We start from the raw sequence: 25,340 nt of genomic DNA, 5'->3' as shown, positions 1-25,340 counted from the left end.
TTCTGTCACCATTTACTACAATATGTAGGTGCATACCTTGTGTTAATGCATGAAGGTTCTTAATGACATACTTTAAAAAAGCTATGAGTTAAATTAGTGTGATTCAGATTTTGCTCGCAGTATTGAACAGAAATTCTAAGAGCACTCATTCGAGATTGCGCTATATGATAACATTGTATAACAAATGTTTGAACCATGGTAAACACGTTTTAGTAAGTGACAATTGTTGATGCATTCAAATATGAAAAGTTTTTTGCAGATGTTTATTATTGAGCTTCATTTAAAATAAGAACCAACTTACGCTTTTTCTCTTTTATAATTGTCAAAGCAGGCGTTGGTGCAGTAGCATTTTGCTAGCCATGATCATTGCACACTTTGGACACATTTTGCTCATTAGTGTATATAGAATGTAGCACGATAACAATTCAAGTTGAATAGTTTTTAGACCACCCTTCGGTGGAAGTGGAAACCATCACTGATGTTAAATGTTGATTTCAAAATGCGCATATTACGGGTAGTTTCCGGTTTAACACTTCTAAAATAGGTTTGTGGAGACTAAAAAATGACCCTGGTATTTTGCACGTGTTTAAATGTCCATAAGTAAAAAGTACTCGATCAAATCGTTTAGTTCAATAAAAGACAGCTCCCTTGTCTGTAAAATGAAGTGTAAACTTTTAACTCGTTGCAATTGTCTTCAGTGTTGCGGTAAATCGAGACTCAACAAATAATTTTCTTGTGTGGCACCGTTTCTTCCTTTCAAATCCCTAATAAACGAACTGCTCTAATCTGAAGCATCGCAAGCGATTGTAGGCCTATGTGATCTTTGCGGCTCAGATCCCGCACAACTGACGCAAACTCTATCTTGGGTCCGTAGAGTGTTTTATATGCTAGTTTGGTATGCTTCTGAAAGTTTCTTAACGTACAGTATATGGTCGCTCCAGTTAAAATCATTAGCAATAAAAAACTTATAATAATAAACTTTAATTTAATACTATACGCATGATTTAAAACCATAATGTTGCGTCGATATTGGATACTATGAACATTGACTACGTTAGTGTTACCAAAAACTATAATAGAACACCTAAATGCACTAAAACATCTCTCATTTCTTGGCCCAACTTTCTAAAATATTTCGAACCGTTCGAAAATTATCAAGCAAGGATGAACAGATGATTGGGTAGTGCATTAATGCGCTGACGATATTACCAATGTAAAACAATTACAAATTATTAATGCAAAACAAATATTTAAAATAATAGTTTCACAAATCTATTACTAAAAAGTTGCCATATAACTACGCGAGCTATTAATTTTATTTGGCATCTAGTCGAGCGAACTGTAGAAAACTTACCATTTTTTAAAATTTAAAACCGACAATAGTTGATTCGTTAAAATAGGAAAACATTTATTGTGCTCGAAGTTGCGCTACCATACACGATAAAGGGTATACGACTCCGTTGCTACATTACGATAAGTGTTCATTGGATAATGACAGCTGTAACGAATGTTACAGATGCAACGAACCGAGTGTTGGGGTGTCTTTGGCTATAAAAATTGATTCCATGCAGCGTTTAGATGAAATTTGAATAACTAGAATACTTGATTAAAAACTAGCATAGGGCTAGAAATAAGCTATTTAAAATGTTGCTCATTATGGCAGTGTTTGCTTTCAGATCAAAAGCAAAAATTTTATAGACTAGTAGCGCATATGGTTTTTATGCCCTAAAAACTCTGCTGGGATCACAAAATTTAGCCTAAACATGGCTTTATTACATGTTTAGTACTATCGACTTGTTATAAAAAATCTGCAACTTTTATTTATTGAACATTCTATGAAGAAGGGCAAAACTAGATTACAGTATAATTATGTAGTTACGTTTACCACAAACTAAATCAATCTTACACAAAACAACATTAAAATTTTTTGTTCTTTAGATTACATTTTGGCTTGGTGAAACTCTTACCACTTTTTAAATCGGTTTAATATATTTTACAAGATGTACATAGTAAGTTCAAAAACACCGACACTCTTTCTTGCATCACTAATTGCTATGTTGCTAGCTGACAATGTAAGACTTATCACACTGCACAACCAATCATACCATACACTGTGGTTTCTATTCACATTCTATTCACCTGTATACTTGCAGTATGGTAATACAGGATGGCATTTTAAACCTTTACACTTGAGCAAGGATCTACTGACTTGTCAGAAAAAAACATAAGCAAACTGCTAATAGCCTCAGATTTTTTATATTTTTCTTCAAATAACTTTGTTCATATTAGAATGTAAAGTCACCATGAAAGCATCATAAAAGCCAAATGTATGACAGTACACACACGCCAAATAAAAACGTTGCATCAATTTATTATGAGCAGCAAAGGCAAGTCTCTCAGCCCTGCCAAGCATCAGGGCAGTTAATAACGTATCGTATCAGTACACAATATGATTCACGATACGAGGCATTTAGTGGGCGGAGCTAAAGAAATAGAGTGTGTGTGCGATGAATGCACTTGCAGTAATAAAACGTGCCACCTGAGGTTGCAGTGGGTATATAAAGGGTGCACATGTTAAGTCTGAGACAATAAGCCGGCAATCCATCACGACAGTGTATCTACAAAACATTCACGCATCGATTCTGCAAGACAACAAACTTATATCAACATTGAATAGGCACCAGTTTTACTTAACGAAATTGGTAAGTTTTTATAAACAGCTGTAGTGCTTGGATACAATAGCGCACAATTTTTATTAAATAATTGAAATAGAAATTCTAGTTCATATTTCTTTTTACAGATAACTTGCTGCAGTATGACAAAGCGAGTAGCAGTAATTGGAGCAGGATCGTCAGGCTTGACATCCGTAAAATGTTGTTTGGAAGAGGGTCTCACACCGGTATGTTTCGAGATGTCTGACGATATCGGTGGACTATGGCGATATAGAGAGGAAACTCCTGATGCAGAAGACAGACTAAATGCTAGCGTTTACAAATCATGTTCCATAAATACGAGTAAGGAAATGATGTCGTTCTCAGATTTCCCTATTCCAGCAGACTTTCCACCATTCATGCCTCACAACAAAGTTTTGGAATACTTTCGTATGTATGCTAGCCATTTCAACCTTCTCAGCTCCATACAATTTAACACTAAGGTAGTACAGGTGAGTCGGACAGACGATCACGCTAAAACTGGCAGATGGACAGTTACAACAAGGAACCTGAAAGACGGAGATGCGGAAGACATTTCAGAAGACTTTGACGCTGTCATGGTCTGCTCAGGTCATCACCGTTTTCCACACCGACCCGCTTTCGAAGGCACATCCCGTTTCAAAGGAGAAATCATTCACTCATCAGAGTACAAGAATCAATCAAAGTTTGCTGACAAGAAAGTCCTGGTTGTAGGTGAGTCAAACTAGATTAAAAAATAGAGCTTTTTGTTTTTGTTACATGGTATAATTTACTTTGAACAGCATAGACCAGTGTAAGTAGCTGATAGATGTTAACTTTATCTATGCCCTCTCTGAATCATCCAATTATCAGACTACTATGTTTTTGTAAATTGATTACTCAACATTCCGCACCACAAATCAAGTGCAGAACTAAGAAAAAATTTGGTAATACATTGTATATAATTGTTTCGTCTTTTATCCTAGGACTAGGAAACTCAGCAGCTGACATTGCCACAGATGCCAGCTACGTTGCCAAGCAGGTAATTATATTCTCTGTGTTGCAACTTCCAATATAATTAACTTAAGACAATTGCTGTTAATTAGAAAAAATTTTGACAGCAGATAGTTGATGGCATCAATTAAAGCGACATACCAGCGGTTAGAGGCTATGAATGGGAGCAAAATAATTTTTTTCTTATCAGCAACTCCTGTTGTACATCTAAAATGTTGACCTTCGCTCACAAGATTGGAACAAATGCAATAAAAAATAACTATCGTATTTTTTATTTATGCAAATTCACATACATTAGTCTATTATTGTAAGGCTATATTTTTGATTTGGTGCAGGTAGATGTGAGCACCACTCGTGGTTCATGGATTTTTAGCCGATTCTTTCCTGGTGGTCTCCCTGCTGACTTTCTCGCGAACACGAGGTTCATGATGGGCATGCCTAAGCATATCCTTGAATGGATGGTAGAGCTGATGGTCAACTTCAAGTACAACGGTGAAAACTACGGCCTCCAGGCATCTCACAGGTAATTTATTTTTAGACTCTCGATTTGCTAAAATTCCCTCATCAATGAATATTTCCCTCCAAGGTTGAGCTTGAATTGTTTTTACAAACAAATTTGTATTAGAAAGCAGAAACAAAAGAATATCCACAGTTTCATGATTATCTTAAATGCGAAAGAAAATGAATTAAACACTTAAAAACCATCTGCATTAACCAAAGAGTTCAACCACAGTTGGGTGAATCATGAGAGCTTTTACAAGATTACGAAGTGGCAGCCTTTTCTAAAATCAACAATCTTAACAAAGCGGGACAAAGACAAGTGCATGATTTGCCCCACCATATCAAAGGGTAGATTTTACAAAAAAGTAAGGAGTGTTATTGCCAAAAATATGCTTTAAATCTATTGATTACAGTTTGTCACTGCAAAAAAATGTGCGCTGTTTACATGAGTATAGCCCGATGAATTGTTTGAAATCAAAGTGTCACCTTTCAAATTTAGGCTAAAAATAGAATACAGCATTGCGCCAGATACTTAGACACTGAAACAGTATTGTCTAGTGGTTTAGCAGCCATTAACTATTTTTAGTAACAAAGGAATATGTACGATTGCAAAGCAAATCATTGTAAACCATACTTAACTCGCCAACCACACCGCAATGCATTTTTACTATTGTAGAGGTCTAGAGGCCCACCCTACCATTCACGACTATATTACTATTAGAATCATGTCAGGCTATATTAAAATGCGTCCCTCCATAACCCACTTCACAAGCGATGGTGCTGTCTTTGATGATGGACATTTTGAAAAGTTTGATACTGTAGTCATGGCAACTGGATATGAGTACAAATTTCCATTTCTTGATGACAAGGTAAGACAGGTGCAAATATCAACAAAAATCTAAAGAATTATTGGTACTGCAGCCATAAATTGTGTAAATTAGATAGTATATTTTTGTATGGTTAATGCTTACAGGTTGTTTATAATGGTGGACAGGCCATCAATACCTACAAGTATACATTTTTACCACACTTGGAACGAGCAGATACTTTATCCTTCATTGGGCTCGTGCAAGCGATAGGAGCCGTAATGCCCATTGCAGAGCTTCAAGCCCGCTGGCACACAAGAATTCTCACAGGTACTTCACTTTGCAATTAAAAATAATTAGTTAAAAACTAAAACTTGAACAACATTCAATTTCTCATTTCTTTATTACAGGAATCTTGTAGGGTTGTACAGGGTTGTAGTTCTTTGTTACAGGGAAAGCACAACTCCCATCAACCGCTAAGATGTTGGACTATATTGAGACAAGGTGGGCGGAGGTGAAAGAGAATTACACAGAATCTCGCAGGCATGACAATCTCGAGGTAAACCATATTTTTCGAATCTCTAAGCCGAGTGTCATTATAATAACACATGAGCTCAATTCGCTAGTGGTTTGCATTGTAACCTATAGCAAGTGACACTCGAGTGCAGTGATCTGTTCAACAACCTTCCGACTGACCTGGCTGGGGTTATCACACTCATGATTTACTCGGGTTATAACTGAATGCGAGTTGGCACGTGTTACTTCTACCATTACCACGTGAGCAGAATTCAGCTGTGTTGCAAATTAACTATGTATAATTACTAACTTGTTTAGAAAATAATAATGGCAAGACAATTTCAACAATAAACTCATGTCATAAGCAGTTTTCTCAATAAGTTGATAGGATGCTCAACTGCTTGGTATTGCCTGGCTTTCTCCCTACATGAATAGAAATTATTTACATAGACCTCAGCTGTGAATTCGGCCATTGAACCTCTTTCGTGAGCATATCACGGAACCACCTCAAAAACGCATCATGCTATCGAGGCACCTGAAAACTCCACTTTTAGGCTTTGAATTGAAACCATTTCTTTTGTAGACCTACTGGGTGCCAGTAATGGATGACATCGCTAGGGAGATAGGTGTGAGACCAAATATGACAAATCTTTTGATGGAAGATCCACTCTTTGCCATTCGATGTTTCTTTGGGCCGTGCGTGCCAGCTCAGTACCGCCTCAGTGGTCCTAATAGCAAGCCAACGCAGGCTAAGCGAATGATCGAAAACACTTTCACAAACATAACACGATCAACACAGACAAGGAAGGTGAAAGTCGTATCAAAGAAAAAATATGATGCAACTTGGTCCCAACGTTTGATGTCGATAAAGGTTTTGCTCTACACGCTAACATTTGTGTTTTTAGCTTTCCTTTTGGCACATGCTCACCTCATCTAGGTAACAGTTGTTGCATGTTGCATGTACTTTCTTCACATCTCTCTTAATTTATATGTATTCATATGCATATTTTATGTAATTGTATAGACATTGTCATTTTTGTATTTGAATTATTTTATATTATAATTATATTTAATTATTTTATTGACAAAGGTGCGCTGTTGCGAGTCGCTCACTGCAAAGAAGATTTTTCATTGCGACAGCCAATCCTTTAAATGTTTTCAGTCTCCGGTGTCACAAAGGTCATTGTTGCTTAAGAATAAACATTCTAGATTCTCTTTCTGAACTCTTGCAGAAAGAGAGTATTACAATTATGCTAATAAAACAAAACTAAGATAACAGTCACCTTCTTTTATTCAAATACTACTAGATCTATCCGAGTCATAAAACTCATGGTGAATGGACAGCACTCAATATGAGAGGAGTAAGACATAAAAAGTGTTACTGCCATAACAACCTAAATAGGAATAAAAGAATTGATAAATGACTATCTACCACCAAAACTAGCGGGTCAGACAGCAAACTTAGGGATGAGAAAATGGAAAATAAATAGAATCCTAAATATAACAGCTACAGGAGATTGTCTGCGCTCTGGAAGACGTGGAACAGCAGAAAAAAGTTGTCGCACCAATAGAATGCTATCAATCATCTGATGTCATCTTTCTAACACATTTTCGAATTATGCTATTTAAATTGGCTAAATGGAATTCTTACATCACTCACGACATACATGTAATTTACTAAATGCCTGCATGTTTAGCACATTTAGGTAAGCGCTGCATTACCAAGACAAGACCAAGACTGCATTAACAAGAGGCGCGTGGTTCTAGAGTATGAAGGAATATTTCAAAGGAAACACACTGCAGCGACACGCCTTGAAAACTATAAAAAAAGTCAACTAAGGGTATTGCCTACATAATTAACTATTTGAAATAACTTCTAGGAAAGAAACATAGATATTGCCAAAAAAGTTTTTTACCATTAACTTTAGGCTAGAGATTCAATGTTTAGATGGCTATTACACAAATACACCACAGTGCAGCAACAGGTAAATTCTCTATCAAAAAAGTATTGATATGACTAAATGAAAGTTCATTTGGGCTATGGACTCGGTGTACAACAAATGTAAGTTCCTAGTGTAGGTGGTGATGGTGAGAGCCAGGAAGGAGAGAGTTGATAACTCCAAACACCAAAGCATGAGACTCTGCGTAGCCTTTGGGCAAGCACCGTGAGAACCATGAAGTCCTATAGCCTTCCCTCAAAGCCAACAGTCTGTAACACAGGCAACAGGCTAAAATGTTTATACGCTCAAATTCTTTACATTCAATTCTTATAAACCACGACTCAAGAAATTGAAGAATATGGAGCAGGTATCGCAGTGTATACACTAGACCCAAAAAATATACCAGTACGAGATACCTATCTTTCAACTATTTAGTTCTCCCAATTAGAGCATAATGCCTAAGCCAATTTTAAATCAATCGATAGAAAAAATTAAATTTTTTAAAAACGAAGAGTAACCTCACACGCCAGACGTGCGTAAGCCTTATATAGATAATGTCTAGGATGGGCTTCCTACGCGTTCTTCGCTTCTTGTAAAATGACAGAACTGGTCAACTTGAGCAGTTTAAGAAATCTTTTATTTAAGTATTCCTGTTCATGTATCTATGGCGACATTGTATGATATTTAATATAATTTGAGTTAGCATCACGAAAACAGACAGAAAACAATGATTACATTGTAGGGGTGAGGGGAGCCTGAGCAGCGCCATTTAATGCTATAAAAGAATTTTCAAAACCTGTAATACAAAAATCGCAACATCTTTTCATGCATTTTATAGTTCTTTAGGTATGCAGTAACACGTGAGATAGAGCATTGAAAATAACAACAGTAAAGTATCGCTAATAAGATTCACTGTTTACAGCAGCGGTTGCTTCATTAGGGCTGTGATGGTTCATTAGGGCTGTGACAGTTGCCGGATTGCCAAAAATGGAAATCGGTGCTGTTTGTGATTATGTGATAAAACTAGCTCAAAATCGGAATATCTCAAACAGATCGTCATATCACATAATTACATATGCATATGTACAATTATACATCTATAAATTCAAGTAGCTTTATATCCAATTATTAATAATTCAATGTGTTTCTATTTGCATAGACTAACAATTGCACCAATACAGGCATCAGACAGCAAAAGTCATACATAAATATTTTACGCATTACGCACTAGGGACTTAGCCATTACGGTACAAGCCATACGACTGGCACGCTAAGGGTAGGCTAAAAATCTTTTTTCCTCGTATCACGTGACAACAATAAGTTAGTCAGCCAATCAACATCAAGCCTACGCTTATCAATGGCTGCTACCAAAATGAACATTGATGAGTTGTAATGTCTGCGAAACACGTTTCATGCTGACGGGTTACAAAGCAGACTAGTTTCGAGGAATGATGGAAATAATTTACACAAGATCACTATTCAAGGAAAATAACTTTACCTAGTCTATTGCTCAACGTTCATAGAAATGCTGTGATTTAGGAGAATTCATTGACGTCATATACAATTGAACGAGGATCGGATGAGCGCTCCCCACCAGCCTAGTGAGCAGCCCCATTGTTACCGCCTCCACCACGAACAAGCAAACTTAAAGCGTAGCGAATCTGAATTTCATCAAGTAATTGGATTGAAACTAGGAGGCATTGCATGAAGCGTGGGAGGAAGGGGAGGGAGGGTGAATTTGTGGGAACGGGTCAAACCAGTTGCAACTAGTGTGCACATAAAATATTTTTATGCATTTTGTAATCCTCAAGGTATGCAGTAACACTTGAGATAGAATATTGAAAATGCCCTTTGCACTTTGTTCACTATTGCTGTGACAGTCGCTAGATCGCACAAATGAAAACACGCGCTTTTTGTGATTATGTGGTTCAACTAGCTCAATATTGGAACATCACAAAAAGTGAAACTACCAAGGCCTAGAATACCTTGTTTATTTTAATTGAATAGCTAACGTCCAATAGGATTAAGTGTGCAATGATATAAGGGGGGGGGGGGGGGATATATCATTGCATATAGGATATATTCAATGATATGCAGGGGACCCTCGCCATACGGTTCTAATTCACTGCAGTGTTGGCGAAAATATCGTATAGAGAGATATAAAACCCATAGTAAATATCTAATGCAAACACCCACTGGTAAACATCAACAAAATTTTATATATGTACTGTACATATTAAAAATTAGTAACAAAAATAACATGTTAAACATAGTAAATACAGTTACCCGCAGCAACTTTAGTATATTTAGTGGTTACGATTTGCATTAAAATTTAACATTACAATGTGCTATGTGCAGTACAACTGCGCAGAGTTCTTACCTTCGAAACAGATGTATAACATAATCGTTGAATTTAATTTTAATGAATTTAGCTTACTAAACGCATATTTGAAGCTAAGTTTTAGTATGTATTTTACTAAAATTTACTGAGCTTTGTCATTGGCTAGTTTTATCACCTGTCAATTGTCGGTTTCGTTTTTATTATAACGCTGAACTGAGTGAGCGCGATCATTGTATCTCTTTAATGCGTTGTTAAGGTGAAAACACACTAGGCGATATTTAGAGCGATATCACGCTGCGTGGCGCTAATCTGCGCGAGAATTCACTCAGCGTGTTCATGCAGAGCGATAACGTTAGACTTTCTCTATACAACTTTATCACTAACAAGATGCATTTCGATTGGTTGGATTTTACCAGAATGCAATTTTATGGCGGGTAATTATTTCTTATCGATGTTCCACAACGTACAGCAGCCACAATTTGCTATTTTGTTATGATTGAAACATCTTCAGAACGAACACTGAATTGTTCATAAATTTAATAATAGCACTCCCAGTTCTGTACACTATAACAAACAAAAATTACAAAAAATCCGAGTTGAAAACCAACACTTGAAGTCAATCGTTGCGCCGGTTGACCATCTTGAGAACGGTAAATATTTAATATATTAAATATAAATAACACTAGAAAATAGAATATGTATAAAAATCGTAAAAATATTACAGTTAAAAATACAATAATCATTTTTCTTATGTCTTCTTGTAGTGTAGGCAGTGTACAATCCGTGAAAGTGAGATAGGTTTAATAACAAATGCGGAAGTTGTTGACGTTGTTGCCTAGATGGCGCCATATTGACTTACCTAAATTTATTAACAACTCCGAAGAAACTAATGATACGGAATTTTATTGGCAGTTTGTGAACGTGCCCATTATATCGTTTGCTAGAGAATCGCTCAAGTGTGTTTATGCACACACCAGCGATATCTCCGCCCTCCTCATGACGCTCGCGATAAAATCGCCTCGTGTGTTTGGACCTTTAGAGGGATTTAAGCGAATAGCATATCAGCATTTTCATTAGTCCGACGTTTTTAGCATACCGACTGCCAAATTCGAATCTCGAAAGAATATCCTTGTTGATATCGTATAGCGAGGGCGAAAAAATACAGTGTTCCGCATTGCAAGGGGAACAAACCGTATAACAGGGTCATCGTAACCCGTACTGTAAGTGATATGAACATGAAAAAGCCATTGGTTGAACAGATCGCATATTCATCTCTCAAGTAACAACTGCACATTACATAAGCTGGCTTATGCAGGAGTTTAATAATAATTATACCCTAATACAAAAACTAATTAAATGCTGTAATAAAAGGTACAGTTTTTTGGTTTTTGGATTCAATAAATGCACAAAGTATTGGCTTGTCAATGTTATGCGTAGGAGCAAGTAACTCGACTATGTACATCTATAGGCCTATAGCTCTTGTCAATGTTATGCGTAGGAGCAAGTAACACGACTATGTACATCTATAGGCCTATAGCTCTTGTCAATGTTATGCGTAGGAGCAAGTAACACGACTATGTACATCTATAGGCCTATAGCTCTTGTCAATGTCTGTTATATATAGCATTCATTTTCATCATGTGTAGTCATATGCAGTATCATAATCGAATACCAGAAAAATGTGCATCAAAAGATAAAAAGTCGATTGATCGACAATTGTATATTTATTTTTCGCTATTAATACTAATGTTTTATTCTCAATTGGCAATGAATATCGATATATTGATACTGATAACAATCAATTACATGTTCTAGATAGAAGCAATCACCATGCCTTATGCACTAATAAACTGTACGAAACACGTTGTGATCAATGTGTCAGCCTATGTAGATGCTAGCTTTAAGATTAAGTTCTATTAAATTTCTATTTCAAATTACTGTATTGCTGACTCACAGGCTTTACCGGTGGATCACCAAAACAGTTATTAAATTCTTGATTTATAGAAACTTTGAATATGCCAGCTTTATTGAGCTTCATGATAAATCAATCATAGACCTGATTTGCTTCACTTCCTTTAGCTGACCTTGATATTAGTTAAACATTCAGCTCACAATACCATAGTCCAATCACGCAAGCAAAAACCGAAAATTTCAAAAACTGCCTAAAAATGTGGTCTCAACAGAAACAGACAACCTTAAATCCCACTCAAGACGACTAACCAAAGTTTGTTTTCATTGACAAAGGGCAGTTTATTTGGCGTGTATGACGTATTATTTATGCAATCACAGGAATTCGTATCGTTCATACATAATACACTTAGTTTTGTACATGATGAAGGTGTACGAATATGCGTGCACCATCATATAACATACTACAGCTGGCAGAAGACAGGTAGCCACATGACACTCTGCTAGTTTCAGACAACAGATAGTTAACATAGTTGGCCTTGCTTTGAAAATATAAAAATTCAGGTCTAAGGCATAGGAATTGGGCATGCATGCTCGATATCTCAATAGCAAAAGAATCGAAAGTAACAAAGGATTTACGCCTAGTTCACAGTAGCGCAAACCTCCAATGAAAGAAACCTAGGACAACACAAAACACGAGTTTCATCTGAGAGATTGCAACTCATCGACATTGCTATAGCCATTTCTTGCAACTCACAGATTCAGCCAATGATAACACAAGCTGAACAATGTTGCCTTTTGAGCCCGCGTAGATATTCTCTTGCTGTATTTTCTACTGAAACATTTCTTATAATTAATATTAATTGATTACTAATCACAATAATTCAAACCTGCATGCATAGATTAAAAATTGGAGAGAAATAGCTTACTTTCCTGTCAATAATTGACCAACTGCAGAGATCAAGCTTCACTCAATGGGTATGCGACAAGAGTATACAACTACCCGATCTTGCCAATCCTTTCTCCTAACAAATCTCTGAAACCTAACAATGATTGCTCGAACTGAAACTACAACCTCTAGTTTTGTTCCAAGATTGTGTCAATGATTCATCCACGTAAGAGCTAAGCATTAGTCCTTGCTTAAAGAATGTTTATTTGTAGAAATTCAAGACATGACGGTTCTAAGGTCATCGCAAGACAATTGTTTACTAACTTATGAAAACTTGACAGACAACGCTCAGTGTTGAAGCGACCGGTAGAGATGGTTGACAGAAGAGAATTGACAGGGGACTGTTCAAATTGATCCTATTGTTATAATTGCTTGCCCATCCCATATCCGCTGCTGCCCAGCAATATTATGCAAGTAATACCAGTTATAGAACCTCTCTACCTTTGTACTGGGTGGTTCCATAATCAGCATATCAAATCACATGTAAACACAGCGCCCAAAAACCTTAACTTGGATGCTAAGGAGAATGCACTATGATTGCATCGCTTCAACCACCCCTTTGTGTAAGGAAGAATTCACTAGAGAGGAAGAAGAAATTGGAGAACAATGTCTTTATTCCAACTGAGTAACATTTTTCAAGAGAAAGTTGCACAATGTTAAGATTGAATTGAGAAGTAATTGCAAAGAAACATGCAAGTACAGTCAAACATAGATAACTCGCCCTCGGATAGCTCGAACACATGGTTAACTCAAACGGTTTTGTTTGGTCCGTTCCCATGCAATGATAAATTGCTCGATTTACAAATAACTCGACCTCAACTTCGTTAACTCGAACAGTTTTTTGCCCAACGGCAATCGAGACGGTTGTTATCGCTTTAGAATATCACTTTATTCCAAGCCATAGAGATAAACCTCAACTTTTAGTATTCATAGGCGTCGTTATTACCATCATCGGCAAAATACTTTTGTCAACAAATTTTCAAAAGGTTTGGTAAAATTTGATTTTTACCAAACATCCGCTTAGCGATGGTTCTTCGAAGGCAAGGAATAATGAGGTTACCTTGGCATAAACTTAAAGAAAAATCGGCAAAATTGATCTTGGTTAAAACGCTCAAAAGAAGAAGATATCTTTTCTTCTGAGCATTTCAACAGCGATCAAGTTTTGCCAAGTTTAATCTGAAAAACGTCCTGGCAGTCACATCACCTAAAACAACAAACAAATCTCAAGTGATAGAAAAATCTCTATACTTTCTGGTAAAAAATTTTTAAACTTTACATTAGAAGCATATAATTCGAAACAAGACATTTATGCTTTTGATTTATATTATAGTTTGTATATGTACATATATCTACTAATAAATACATGGACTTGTGACAGTGCTCTGATAACTTGAACGCTCTGATAACTCGAACACTTTCACTCGGTCCCGTGAAGTTTCAGTTATCCATGTTTGACTGTATATAGTAAAGAATGTGGCTGTTAAATATGGAATTCTGAATGAGTCGCTATAGCTGGACAACACATCTATATTAGAAATTTTAGAGCACATTTGTATTAATATATGAAGTAATTTTAACATACGATGTCTGAAATTTTATGAAACCACAAAATTATGTAATAAAATAGAAACAAGGTAAACATTACACATAAAAATAACCCAAAAACATATTAGCTATATATAGAATAGATTAGGTTAAGGTACGTCAATCCCTCTAACATTGAATATACGCTTAACTGATGTTTCGTAACAAAAATACAATTTTGTTACAGATCTAGAATGAATTGAGCATAACAGAATGTATTCTTATTTTAATATTTGCTCCGGGATACGAAGCAAATATTGGAGCGATGGCTAATTTCATATGTTGAGGTTTGACTGTAATAAAAAAAGCTAAACGAGTTAAGAAGCCTGGCAGTGCTCATGTGCGTATTCATTCAAAGCTGCCGATGTTAGGTTGACACTATTAGGTTGACACTGTTAGGTTGACACTATTAGGTTGACACCGTTAAGTTGACACTATTAGGTTGACACTATTAGGTTGACACTATTAGGTTGACACTGTTAGGTTGACACTATTAGGTTGACACTATTAGGTTGACACTATTAGGTTGACACTATTAGGTTGACACTATTAGGTTGACACTGTTAGGTTGACACTATTAGGTTGACACTATTAGGTTGACACTATTAGGTTGACACTGTTAGGTTGACACAATTAGGTTGACATTATTAGGTTGACACTATTAGGTTGACACTATTAGGTTGACACTATTAGGTTGACACTATTAGGTTGACACTGTTAGGTTGACACTATTAGGTTGACACTATCAGGTTGACACTATTAGGTTGACACTGTTAGGTTGACACTATTAGGTTGACATTATTAGGTTGACACTATTAGGTTGACACTATTAGGTTGACACTGTTAGGTTGACTCTATTAGGTTGACTCTGTTAGGTTGACACTATTAGGTTGACACTGTTAGGTTGACACCGTTAGGTTGACACAATTAGGTTGGCACTATTAGGTTGACTCAGTTAGGTTGACACTATTAGGTTGACACTATTAGGTTGACTCTATTAGGTTGACACTATTAGGTTGACTCTATTAGGTTGACTCTGTTAGGTTGACACTATTAGGTTGACACTGTTAGGTTGACACAATTAGGTTGGCACTATTAGGTTGACTCTATTAGGTTGACACTATTAGGTTGACACTATTAGGTTGACACTATTAGGTTGACAATGTTAGGTTGCCAGTGTTAGGGTGAATCTATTAGGTTGACACTATTAGGTTGACACTATTAGGTTGACTCTATTAGGTTGACACTATTAGGTTGACACTATTAGGTTGACAATGTTAGGTTGCCAGTGTTAGGGTGAATCTATTAGGTTGACACTATTAGGTTGACACTATTAGGTTGACACTGTTAGGTTGACACTGTTAGGTTGACACTATTAGGTTGACACTATTAGGTTGACTCAATTAGGTTGACTCTATTAGGTTGACTCTGTTAGGTTGACACTATTAGGTTGACACTGTTAGGTTGACACAATTAGGTTGGCACTATTAGGTTGACTCTATTAGGTTGACACTATTAGGTTGACACTATTAGGTTGACACTATTAGGTTGACAATGTTAGGTTGCCAGTGTTAGGGTGAATCTATTAGGTTGACACTATTAGGTTGACACTATTAGGTTGACTCTATTAGGTTGACACTATTAGGTTGACACTATTAGGTTGACAATGTTAGGTTGCCAGTGTTAGGGTGAATCTATTAGGTTGACACTATTAGGTTGACACTATTAGGTTGACAATGTTAGGTTGTCAGTGTTAGGGTGAATCTATTAGGTTGACACTATTAGGTTGACACTGTTAGGTTGACAATGTTAGGTTGCCAGTGTTAGGTTGATGTCGTTAAACAATATTATTTAAACTTAGCAGGACATTAGTTTCATATCTAGAGTTTTTATATACTTTAGTCATATAGTTTTCTCCCAAAATCCAGATAGTTAATGATCTGCACCTCCACTCAACAAAGTAGGATTGTTAAAGATGACCAAGTAGAGGCGAACAGTTTACCTCTAAGATCTGCCAACTTGTATTTCATGACATCTCTAAGACCAATCAGCCACAACTTTGAGCAAGAGAAGCATGAAGAAATGGGAAGAAATGCCAGTGCTAGTCTACAGGGGATGAATATATATATAGAAGTGAAAAATTTTCATTTTTTCAATTCACAAACTTTTTTTAATATTTTGTTTCAAAGGTTTTATTTTTTAAACAACATACTACTGTGTCTATGCAGTCTGACTTTAGGTTTCAACCACAATTCTGTTGAAAAACAGATTCGAATTCCAAAACGATCGCTTTCTTTAAATATAATGTGATTAATTTTAATCCGTTCTAAAACTTTTTGACATAATTTTTCATCATAAACTCTATATTAAGACAGTTAGCAATAAATAAATCACTCAAATTTTTTATAGGCCTATATATTCTATTAGTAACACAGGCTAAAAATTGTATTGTCGTACCAGTGGCAGCTCGTACCTATGCTTTCTTTTCTAAGATGATTGTACAAAATATTAACATGTAGAAATAGTTTGTATGCTTTATTTTTATCAAAATAAAATAATATATGAAGCAAAACACAAATTACAGTCAATTATCGTAAGCAACAACGGTCAGGTCCGCATATAAGAGTTGAACACCAAAGACACCGAATATCAGGTGGCAACAGAGTTGCGTCAATAGGGTTTCCAGGCATATCTCGAGAATGTTCAAGTTTGGAATCTTTGTTAAGCACATAGAACAAACAAGTCTTGCAGTTTTTATTTGAGCTTTGATTTTTACACACTGTATATTACAAGAATATGATAGGGCATTCATATTCTAAAAAGATAACACAGAGTCTATATTTTAAGCCTATTACAGTTTGTATAAACATTCTTTATGGCCCATAAAGAAATTGTAGGAATATAGAATGTTCTGTTTATTCAATAGTCAACCCTTGAAGCGCTAATGAAGAGTTGTGGGATCAGGGAGCAGGATGGAATGAGAGAGCATCAAGTTACATAAATACTTTTAGTACCAACTATTCTAAGCTCCAGCTGAGATCTTCATCGATGACTATGTAGTAGTTTGATGAAAATATAAGACAGTCTGAGTGACAGCGTAGATAGGAGATGTCTAATCAATTGATAAAAATGTATTTGTAAAATAAACACAAGGCTTATTGTCTACAAGATCTACGTCACTGGATCCATTTTTAATGGAGAATGTACCAGCCATTAAACCAAACAACTCGATCCAAATAAGCTTTTGTCTGACACGCTTTATATCGCATTAGTTTGCCCTGCTTACTCTGTCAACATAAATATTTTCCTCTACATGATTAGCAACTCTCGATCAAATCTGATCTCCCAGAAGTTGTTTTGTGGCTGATAAAAGTTGGCTAAACTGAATGATTTAAATTTAAGCTTGTGCCAAGTTTTACACAAGTATAGTATAGAATGCAGTTGTTAAAGATAGATGTTTGTGTCATTTACATTACCTGTTAGCGAGGTCAGTCTTGACAGTTATGGGCAGGTTGGATAGACCTATGTTAACGCTAGGCACTCCTTCATCTCCTCCAGGATTTCTTCCGGCCGTGCAGAGAGCGAGTCCGATCCTGGTTTACATGTGCACAGAAAACTTGAAGGACAAATAATGAGGAGATAGAGGGTTGATAAAATGAGAATTTTAACTTGAAGAAACTGGAACTGGCTCATTTATTTTACACCAGTGGCAAGTGCTTGCCAGTAGCCTATAGGGAGCACTCTATGGCTTTGACTAGCCAAACAAAGATTGGGGGATTTGGGGGACGTTGCAGTCTATGTCGATGACTAGTAAATAGGAGCTTGAGACACACCGATTTCCATGTCTATGACTAATGAAAACATTTGCATATATCTCATAATTCAGTCGAAAACTATCTCAGCGATTTTTTAGCTTCCACTAGTCATATTTTTGTTTAACTTCTGTCACGATTGGCTCTAAGGAACTTGCATATAAATGTCACAATTTGAATGTGTTAATGAACATCAACAGTGATTTAGCAACTGGTAATCTCTCCTGTGGTAGCCACTTATGATGACTTACTTAATGAAATATACCGATATTTAAAGACAGCACCTGAATGAGCTGGATTAGAGAGGATGATGCATAGCATATCAAAGGTTATGTAAATGCATACTTTAAACATCAGAAAATAATACCTTCCGATTGTCTGGTAAATGTCATTTATGAAACTTCAAAGCGCTCTAAGGGACCTCACGCATTGCGGAAAGCTGGACATATGTAGATCTAGTTAGAGGTAAGTGGATGTAGGTGGAGGTAAGTGTGTGTGGGTAGGTATAATTGGATGCGCAGAAGATGGAGCAGAACTGAATTATATAAACTGACAGAGTTTAAGTGATTTAAAATGATTGCAATTATTTCCGATGTCATCAGCATCATATGTATGAAGAACTCACTATTATACAGATAATAAGTGTAATGAAGGCCAGACCAGACCAGGTTGCATAAGTAGCCCACTGAACAACGTCATCATCGTAAAATCTATCACAGCTGAAAGGTTAAAAAGGCGTGTCAAATATTTCTTACTTGAGAAGGATTGATAAAATATAAAAGTTGAACTGCGCATTAAGGTAGGTAATCAGGAGATTTTTATTTACCTGCAGGTCGTCAGAGCAAGGTCAAGATTGAGCTTGAGTGCCTTTGTTAGTTCCTCTCCCATAAAGCACAGTAGCTGTTGAGACTGAACGAGACCATGCAGGTGGCGGATAGCGCGAAGAGATTTCTGTAAAACAACGATTACATTTAAATTAGCATAAAAAACAACAACCTTGGGTTCCGAGCTTAAAGCTAACCAGATTTATTTCCAGGGCAGAAGTAACAAAGTTGCCAAAAGGATAACGGGTTAAGCAAAGATCAGCAAGGAAAATGACAAGCTATTGCAGAAAAACTTGTCTGCTGTGGTTTGGCTATTAATCCTCTGATGCACCTGTGCACTTCCCTTTTGACACTAACAACAGCTTTGTTTATACGTATGTGCATATTATATTTATGGTATTTACTATATGTATGATGCAATAAATCACCGAATACACAACATTATTCAAGATCAACTAGCTTGACCATATTGGAGCTGGTTGTTTGTGTATGAAAGAGGAATGGCTTCTTATTCGCTGTTAAAAAAGCTGTACCTGATCAAAAGTCCCTGAACATTGAAAAAACCTCTACTCGCTATAATCTGCAGGAACACAGTCTAATCAACAATGGATGTTTTATTATTCACATCTTAGTTAAAATAAAAAAAATTTTACAATCTCTTTCGCTGGTTATTGCAGCCATGCCTTCAATTGTATCAACCACCTTTTTAAAAAAGGAAAAAGGGAAATGAATAAAAGCAATTGAACTATCAAACAGGTATATATCTGGTCAACCAGTGTTTGAGGGAACCACGCTAAATGAACCGGCAGCAATGACAGCAATGACAGTTGGTATCCTACTCATATATATATCTTCCTATAATGGTGTAAGGGCACACTCTAGATAATCTTCTATCTCGGTTTAACTGTCTATTTTAGAGAATATGAATCAAGCGCCAAACATTTGTTATTATAGATCAGTGATGCCTTTCGGTGATTACAAAACAGCAATCTATGAGTGACAAGGGTGTTACTAGGTGCAGTCTTACTCACCATCTAGTTAATCACTAGAAGGTCTGATCCACTTCTCTGAGTTTACGCTGGCCTGAAGATGTCTTAAAAACCCTTGCGAATATTATATAAAAATAGGAATAGACAACAGTCTAGCTTTAGCTTCGATCGAGGTTACTCTTAAAAAATTTTTCATTCATTTAGCAAAAAATAATTTAGTAATTTCTCAGGTTTAGACCAGCCACTTCTGAAAACAAAAATCTTTTTTATGTTTCTAATAAAAAGGACGAGCTACATGCGCATTTCACTACGGAAAACGTGCATCATTTCTCACGCGAACATCCGCCTCGGAACATCTGTTCATTATCAACTTTCAACTGCTCCCAATTATTTTCTTATTGAACATTAACTGAGACCGTTAACAGTTTTTTGCCAAAAGCCTTATGCGAAAGTTTTAATTCAGAATAACACAAAATGATGCCAGAACGAGCAGAAGAACGCAAAATGTATTTAAAAGAAAAAGGGACTCACTAAAATTATGATGAAGCGCATAATGGTAAGTAAAACGTTAAAATAGAGTCACAGCCAAACAATTTGAGGTAAAACATCAACTGCCTATTGCGTCACTGAAATGGTTTAAAAAGTTGGCTGATCACAAGGAACCTATGCACACCCAAAAGCATCGCAAAAATACATAAATCATCTGTAATCACGAGATCATATCGTTGTAATCACTTATATTATGGCTATCTAGCACAGCCTCTGCCAAAAATCTACATTCCTGCATGCTTCACATAGTTCTCTCATCTGCGCCCCACATCCACCAGCGCAATAGCACTGGCTGAGCTCTACGCAATATGTTTCACACAGACCTGCTGAACGACAGATAGCGGTTAAGACAGGTGGCCTAATGAAGTTTATTAGTTGACAAAATGCTGGTAACTCTCACTTATCCTGGGTAGAGAGAGTTTCTATTACTGTGCCATTAATTTAAAACTGGGTATATATGGTATAATTGAGAATCCAAACCAGCAGACCAGGTCTAACAGTTTTTGGGTTAAAAACAGGAAGGGTTGTTATCCCCAATCCGCATGATGGTCTACTGAATTTCTATATTTCTATACATGTGAACCTCACCTGAAATATTGCTGGTGTAAGATGAGTAAGGTCAACACTATCAGGGTTCACGAGCAGCTGAAACAGCAGAGAGCCACGCTCAGGGTCCAGGGAGCAGCAATTTCCAGCTGTATTAAAGAAGAAGTTGCTGATGCTTGGCTTACTCAACTCGCATTAGACATATTCCGTAGTGATTTTTGCAAGGGCCTAATCAATTCCTAAAGCTTATACTTGAATGACACAAATAGCAGTCATGTCTCGCATATACACCTATTTTTCAATTGCTGCTATCAGGTCAACATATAGGAATATTTACAACATACATGTAGATCTGTTAAAAAGCAGGAACATGAGTGGCTCTCATAATATAATCAAAGATGCGACCACTGGTGTAGTACAAGTTGCTTGCAAGAAATTTTGAACAAAACTGTACATAGGAAAATGGGATGAAGATGAAATTAAGATCAGAAGGGGACTAAAAGGTGGCCACCACAGCATATGAATTGAAGAATTAAAAGCGCCTGCATTTGAATGGAAGCGACTAAAGCTTACAGTTAGTGACTTCACTGGCCAAAACCGAACTCAAAAATGAACTCTGTTCCAGCTATTTTTTATCTTGCGCGATTCCATTGTTAGATTTCGAGTAAAAAACTGAATCAACCGTTTTCCAAAAATAAATATTGAACTCGCTAATAATAAGTAGTCCAATCAAACACAATTGAGTTACGCCAATTACATCAGGCGTAACTCAATAAACCTTAACCGAAGCAGCTCAGTCGCAAGTTCTTAGACATTAGTCACTTTGTCCGGTTTTTCTAAGAAAAACTGCCAGAAGCTTTGGTTTAGCTGCCATGTATCTAGCCTTCTAAGGTACAAGCCATAGCAAATATTTCACAATAAGTAATTTCCAAGAAATGTGCGGGAGGCTGATGAGTGAAAAAGCGTTGTGTGACAGTTTCAAGATACAAACATTGAGGAAGGTGCATGAAACAAGCGCACCAGTCAACACCATACAAACATTGAGGAAGGTGCATGAAACAAGCGCACCAGTCAACACGATACAAACATTGAGGAAGGTGCATGAAACAAGCGCACCAGTCAACAAGATACAAACATTGAGGAAGGTGCATGAAATAAGCGCACCAGTCAACACGATACAAACATTGAGGAAGGTGCATGAAACAAGCGCACCAGTCAACACGATACAAACATTCAGGAAGGTGCATGAAACAAGCGCACCAGTCAACACGATGCTAACATTGAGGAAGGTGCATGAAACAAGCGCACCAGTCAACACATTCAGGAAGGTGCATGAAACAAGCGCACCAGTCAACACATTCAGGAAGGTGCATGAAACAAGCGCACCAGTCAACACGATACAAACATTCAGGAAGGTGCATGAAACAAGCGCACCAGTCAACACGATGCTAACATTGAGGAAGGTGCATGAAACAAGCGCACCAGTCAACACATTCAGGAAGGTGCATGAAACAAGCGCACCAGTCAACACATTCAGGAAGGTGCATGAAACAAGCGCACCAGTCAACACGATGCTAACATTCAGGAAGGTGCATGAAACAAGCGCACCAGTCAACACAATGCTAGACTATTGCATCTTTCGTTGAGAGGAGCCAAAGCGATTGAGAAATTTTTCGTAACAAAGGTTTTCTTCTGATGTTTATCAGTAAAACCGGTCACGACCTTTGACAGCATTATACTTTGTGCCTTCGTAAACAAAACAACAAAATAAACTAACAGAAACCAGGAAAGTTAAACCTTCCCTTCATGAGTGCAATATGAGACTTAGCTCAAGCAATGAACGATTCCAATATTCAATTTGTTGCATAACAGAAACAAATTGAGAAAAAAACAGTGAATCAAGGCGTTTTAGTGCAAAGAGGAAATGACTCCAAGCGCAATCCTGAGACAACGAAAACACTCAAAAAGAACCGTTTTAGGCCTTTAAAATTTGGTTGCTTATATTTCAGGTGACATAAAATTTCATGCATTCAATAATAGGTACTATTGGAAGCCTAAAATATTTTTGAATAAACAACATGTATTTTGTATTCTATGTATTCCAGGAACAACAGCAAAAGTGATTTCAAGGGCCAAAGAGTTCATGAAATGTACACCAAGTGTTGTGATAACAATTCCAAGTTATCAGCAAGTTTAAATGCCAAGAAACATCAAACTATAGTAACACAAAGAGGGCAAGGTGACATCTGAGGCCAGTAAAATGACTTCATTAAATAATTTCAGCCAAAATCAGGGCATAAACATTGGCACGTGGCAATATCAGTTTACAGTCAAGAAGGATTGAAAGCAACATTACAGGGTTCAATTGCAAAAAAAAGCATTTCTTGTTATCGAGTTTCAGGAAAGCAAATAAACAATACTATGAAAACATCAGCACTATAACGACAACATACTCCCACTGGAATTTTCAATGAAATAGAGCAGATTGTATTGGATAAAAGCCAACAATGAATGCCTACCTCGAGAAAAAGAATAATTTGAAAAATGTTCCTAAAACTTAATAGTTGTTAGCTCTTAGCCTTCCAAAAAAGAGCAGATATTTTAAGAGAAGCAACGCAAAATTCCTACAAATCTGATCATAACATGTTGTTCTGCCACCCACAAAGTTGGCACCTGTGTACAGAACGACCAAGCGCAATGAGACAATATTTTCATGTTCCCTGCTAGGGCTGACATCTCATACTATCCATGAAGAATCTAAAATCACACTGATACAGGCGCTATGGCTGTCAACAAAAACAACTTTATCAACATTAAATTCTGCAAAATAACCTTTGCTCAAGTATTCAGTGGGATAAACATTTGATATATGGACCGTTTGATGTCTGCCTCTCTGAATATACAAACCATAAGGCTGGAGTGTCACGACTTGGCTGCAGAGATTAGCTGGGCACTGTGACAAGAGTCAAATCACCTACAGACCGTGTTTATTGCAATGATTCAACATCATTCTTATCTGCTATTCTGGCGGGAACAAATAAATTCATTTTTACATTTGGCGAGCATTTCGCATTCGCAGTTGTATTGTTAGTTTATCCGTGAATCTCGTAAGCAGCAACATCAAAACAGGATACCTAATGTAATTTGGAGAAATGATTGACACACAAAAAGAGTGACTTCAGTTCTATGAGTGTGAAAGACTTACTAGCTCAACCAGACTTACCAATACTCACCAGACATACCAATCCTCACCAGACTTACCAACCCTCACCAGACTCACCAACCCTCACCAGACTTACCAATACCCACCAGACATACCAATTCTCACCATACTCACCAACCTTCACGAGACTTACCAATACTTACTAATCCTCACCAGACTTACTAATCCTCACCATACTTACCAATCCTCACCAGACTTACCAACCCCCACCAGACTTACCAACCCTCACCAGACTCACCAACCCTCACCAGACTTACCAATACCCACCAGACATACCAATTCTCACCATACTCACCAACCTTCACGAGACTTACCAATACTTACTAATCCTCACCAGACTTACTAATCCTCACCATACTTACCAATCCTCACCAGACTTACCAGTCCTCACCAGACTTACCAACCCCCACCAGACTTACCAATACCCACCAGACTTACCAACCCTCACCAGACTTACCAATCCTCACCAGACTAACCTCCCTCTTCCACTAACCGAACATACATAAAACTTCTCATATTTTGTTAGTGAGGCATTTAGTTCTGGCCATTATTGCAAATCAGATATCAAAGAGGCAAAAACTTTAATTAGATCCACCAAGGATCGCAGAGCTAACATGAACATAGTAAGTTCAATGTCAGGCTGTAGATACTTCAGCTCTGTGACTAACACCAAACATGGTAATATATGTATGACCAATTAAACTTTGTGCACATAGCCTGTGGATGAAGTAAGTGAGGCATTATTACTTGTAAGTTATGAGTGGTAAGCCATTGATACATACCAGGAAGATGAGAGGAGACAGCCATGAGGTCGTATTCTAGTTTGCCGAGCTCAACAAGAACTTTGCCAACTTGACACTTGGCATCAGAGAGCATGTGTAGACTCAACAGCGCGGGTAGCCTGTCCAACACGGTAACCTATGGTTCCAGCAGACAACATTGAAACTGTGTGGTTACTAATTATATCATATAAAATGCAGTTGCCTCATATCATACAACAACTTTTTTCTACTGCAAGATGACGATGTGGCATAACTGTAAGATGAACCATAGCTGATAGAATGTAGAGACAAAAGTAAATATGGTACTAAACCGCAAATAAAATGAACCACTAGTTGAGTACATGAAAATATGAACACCTCTCTACACTTGGTAACGCTTGCAAACTA

At 37.0% G+C, this 25,340-nt stretch overlaps 2 protein-coding genes across 2 annotated transcripts in view; one reads left to right on the top strand and one right to left on the bottom strand.

Annotated features, from left to right (window-relative positions):
* The first annotated feature begins 2,605 nt into the window (after positions 1-2,605).
* Positions 2,606-6,735, top strand: LOC137401060 (flavin-containing monooxygenase 5-like). The gene is made up of 8 exons (XM_068087410.1): positions 2,606-2,702; positions 2,801-3,404; positions 3,656-3,711; positions 4,019-4,206; positions 4,861-5,053; positions 5,158-5,320; positions 5,443-5,549; positions 6,090-6,735. The coding sequence occupies exons 2-8, from the start codon at positions 2,816-2,818 to the stop codon at positions 6,441-6,443; spliced, it is 1,650 nt and encodes a 549-aa protein (XP_067943511.1). The 5' UTR covers positions 2,606-2,702; positions 2,801-2,815; the 3' UTR covers positions 6,444-6,735.
* A 44-nt stretch (positions 6,736-6,779) lies between these two features.
* LOC137399739 (uncharacterized) overlaps positions 6,780-25,340 on the bottom strand; it is a 77,149-nt gene continuing 58,588 nt past the window's right edge. Inside the window, exons 18-22 of the mRNA XM_068085953.1 lie at positions 24,954-25,089; positions 20,991-21,097; positions 18,867-18,991; positions 17,705-17,821; positions 6,780-7,715 (exon numbers count right to left, since the gene is read on the bottom strand). Of these exons, the coding sequence (XP_067942054.1) occupies positions 7,577-7,715; positions 17,705-17,821; positions 18,867-18,991; positions 20,991-21,097; positions 24,954-25,089 (624 nt within the window). The 3' untranslated portion in view covers positions 6,780-7,576. The remainder of the gene's footprint in view (positions 7,716-17,704; positions 17,822-18,866; positions 18,992-20,990; positions 21,098-24,953; positions 25,090-25,340) is intronic.

Source organism: Watersipora subatra, chromosome 7, assembly GCF_963576615.1.
Source record: "Watersipora subatra chromosome 7, tzWatSuba1.1, whole genome shotgun sequence".
Classification (NCBI taxonomy): Eukaryota; Metazoa; Bryozoa; class Gymnolaemata; order Cheilostomatida; family Watersiporidae; genus Watersipora; species Watersipora subatra.
The sequence above is the reverse complement of the archived record's forward strand: the minus strand, read 5'-3'. Positions and strand labels throughout refer to the sequence as shown.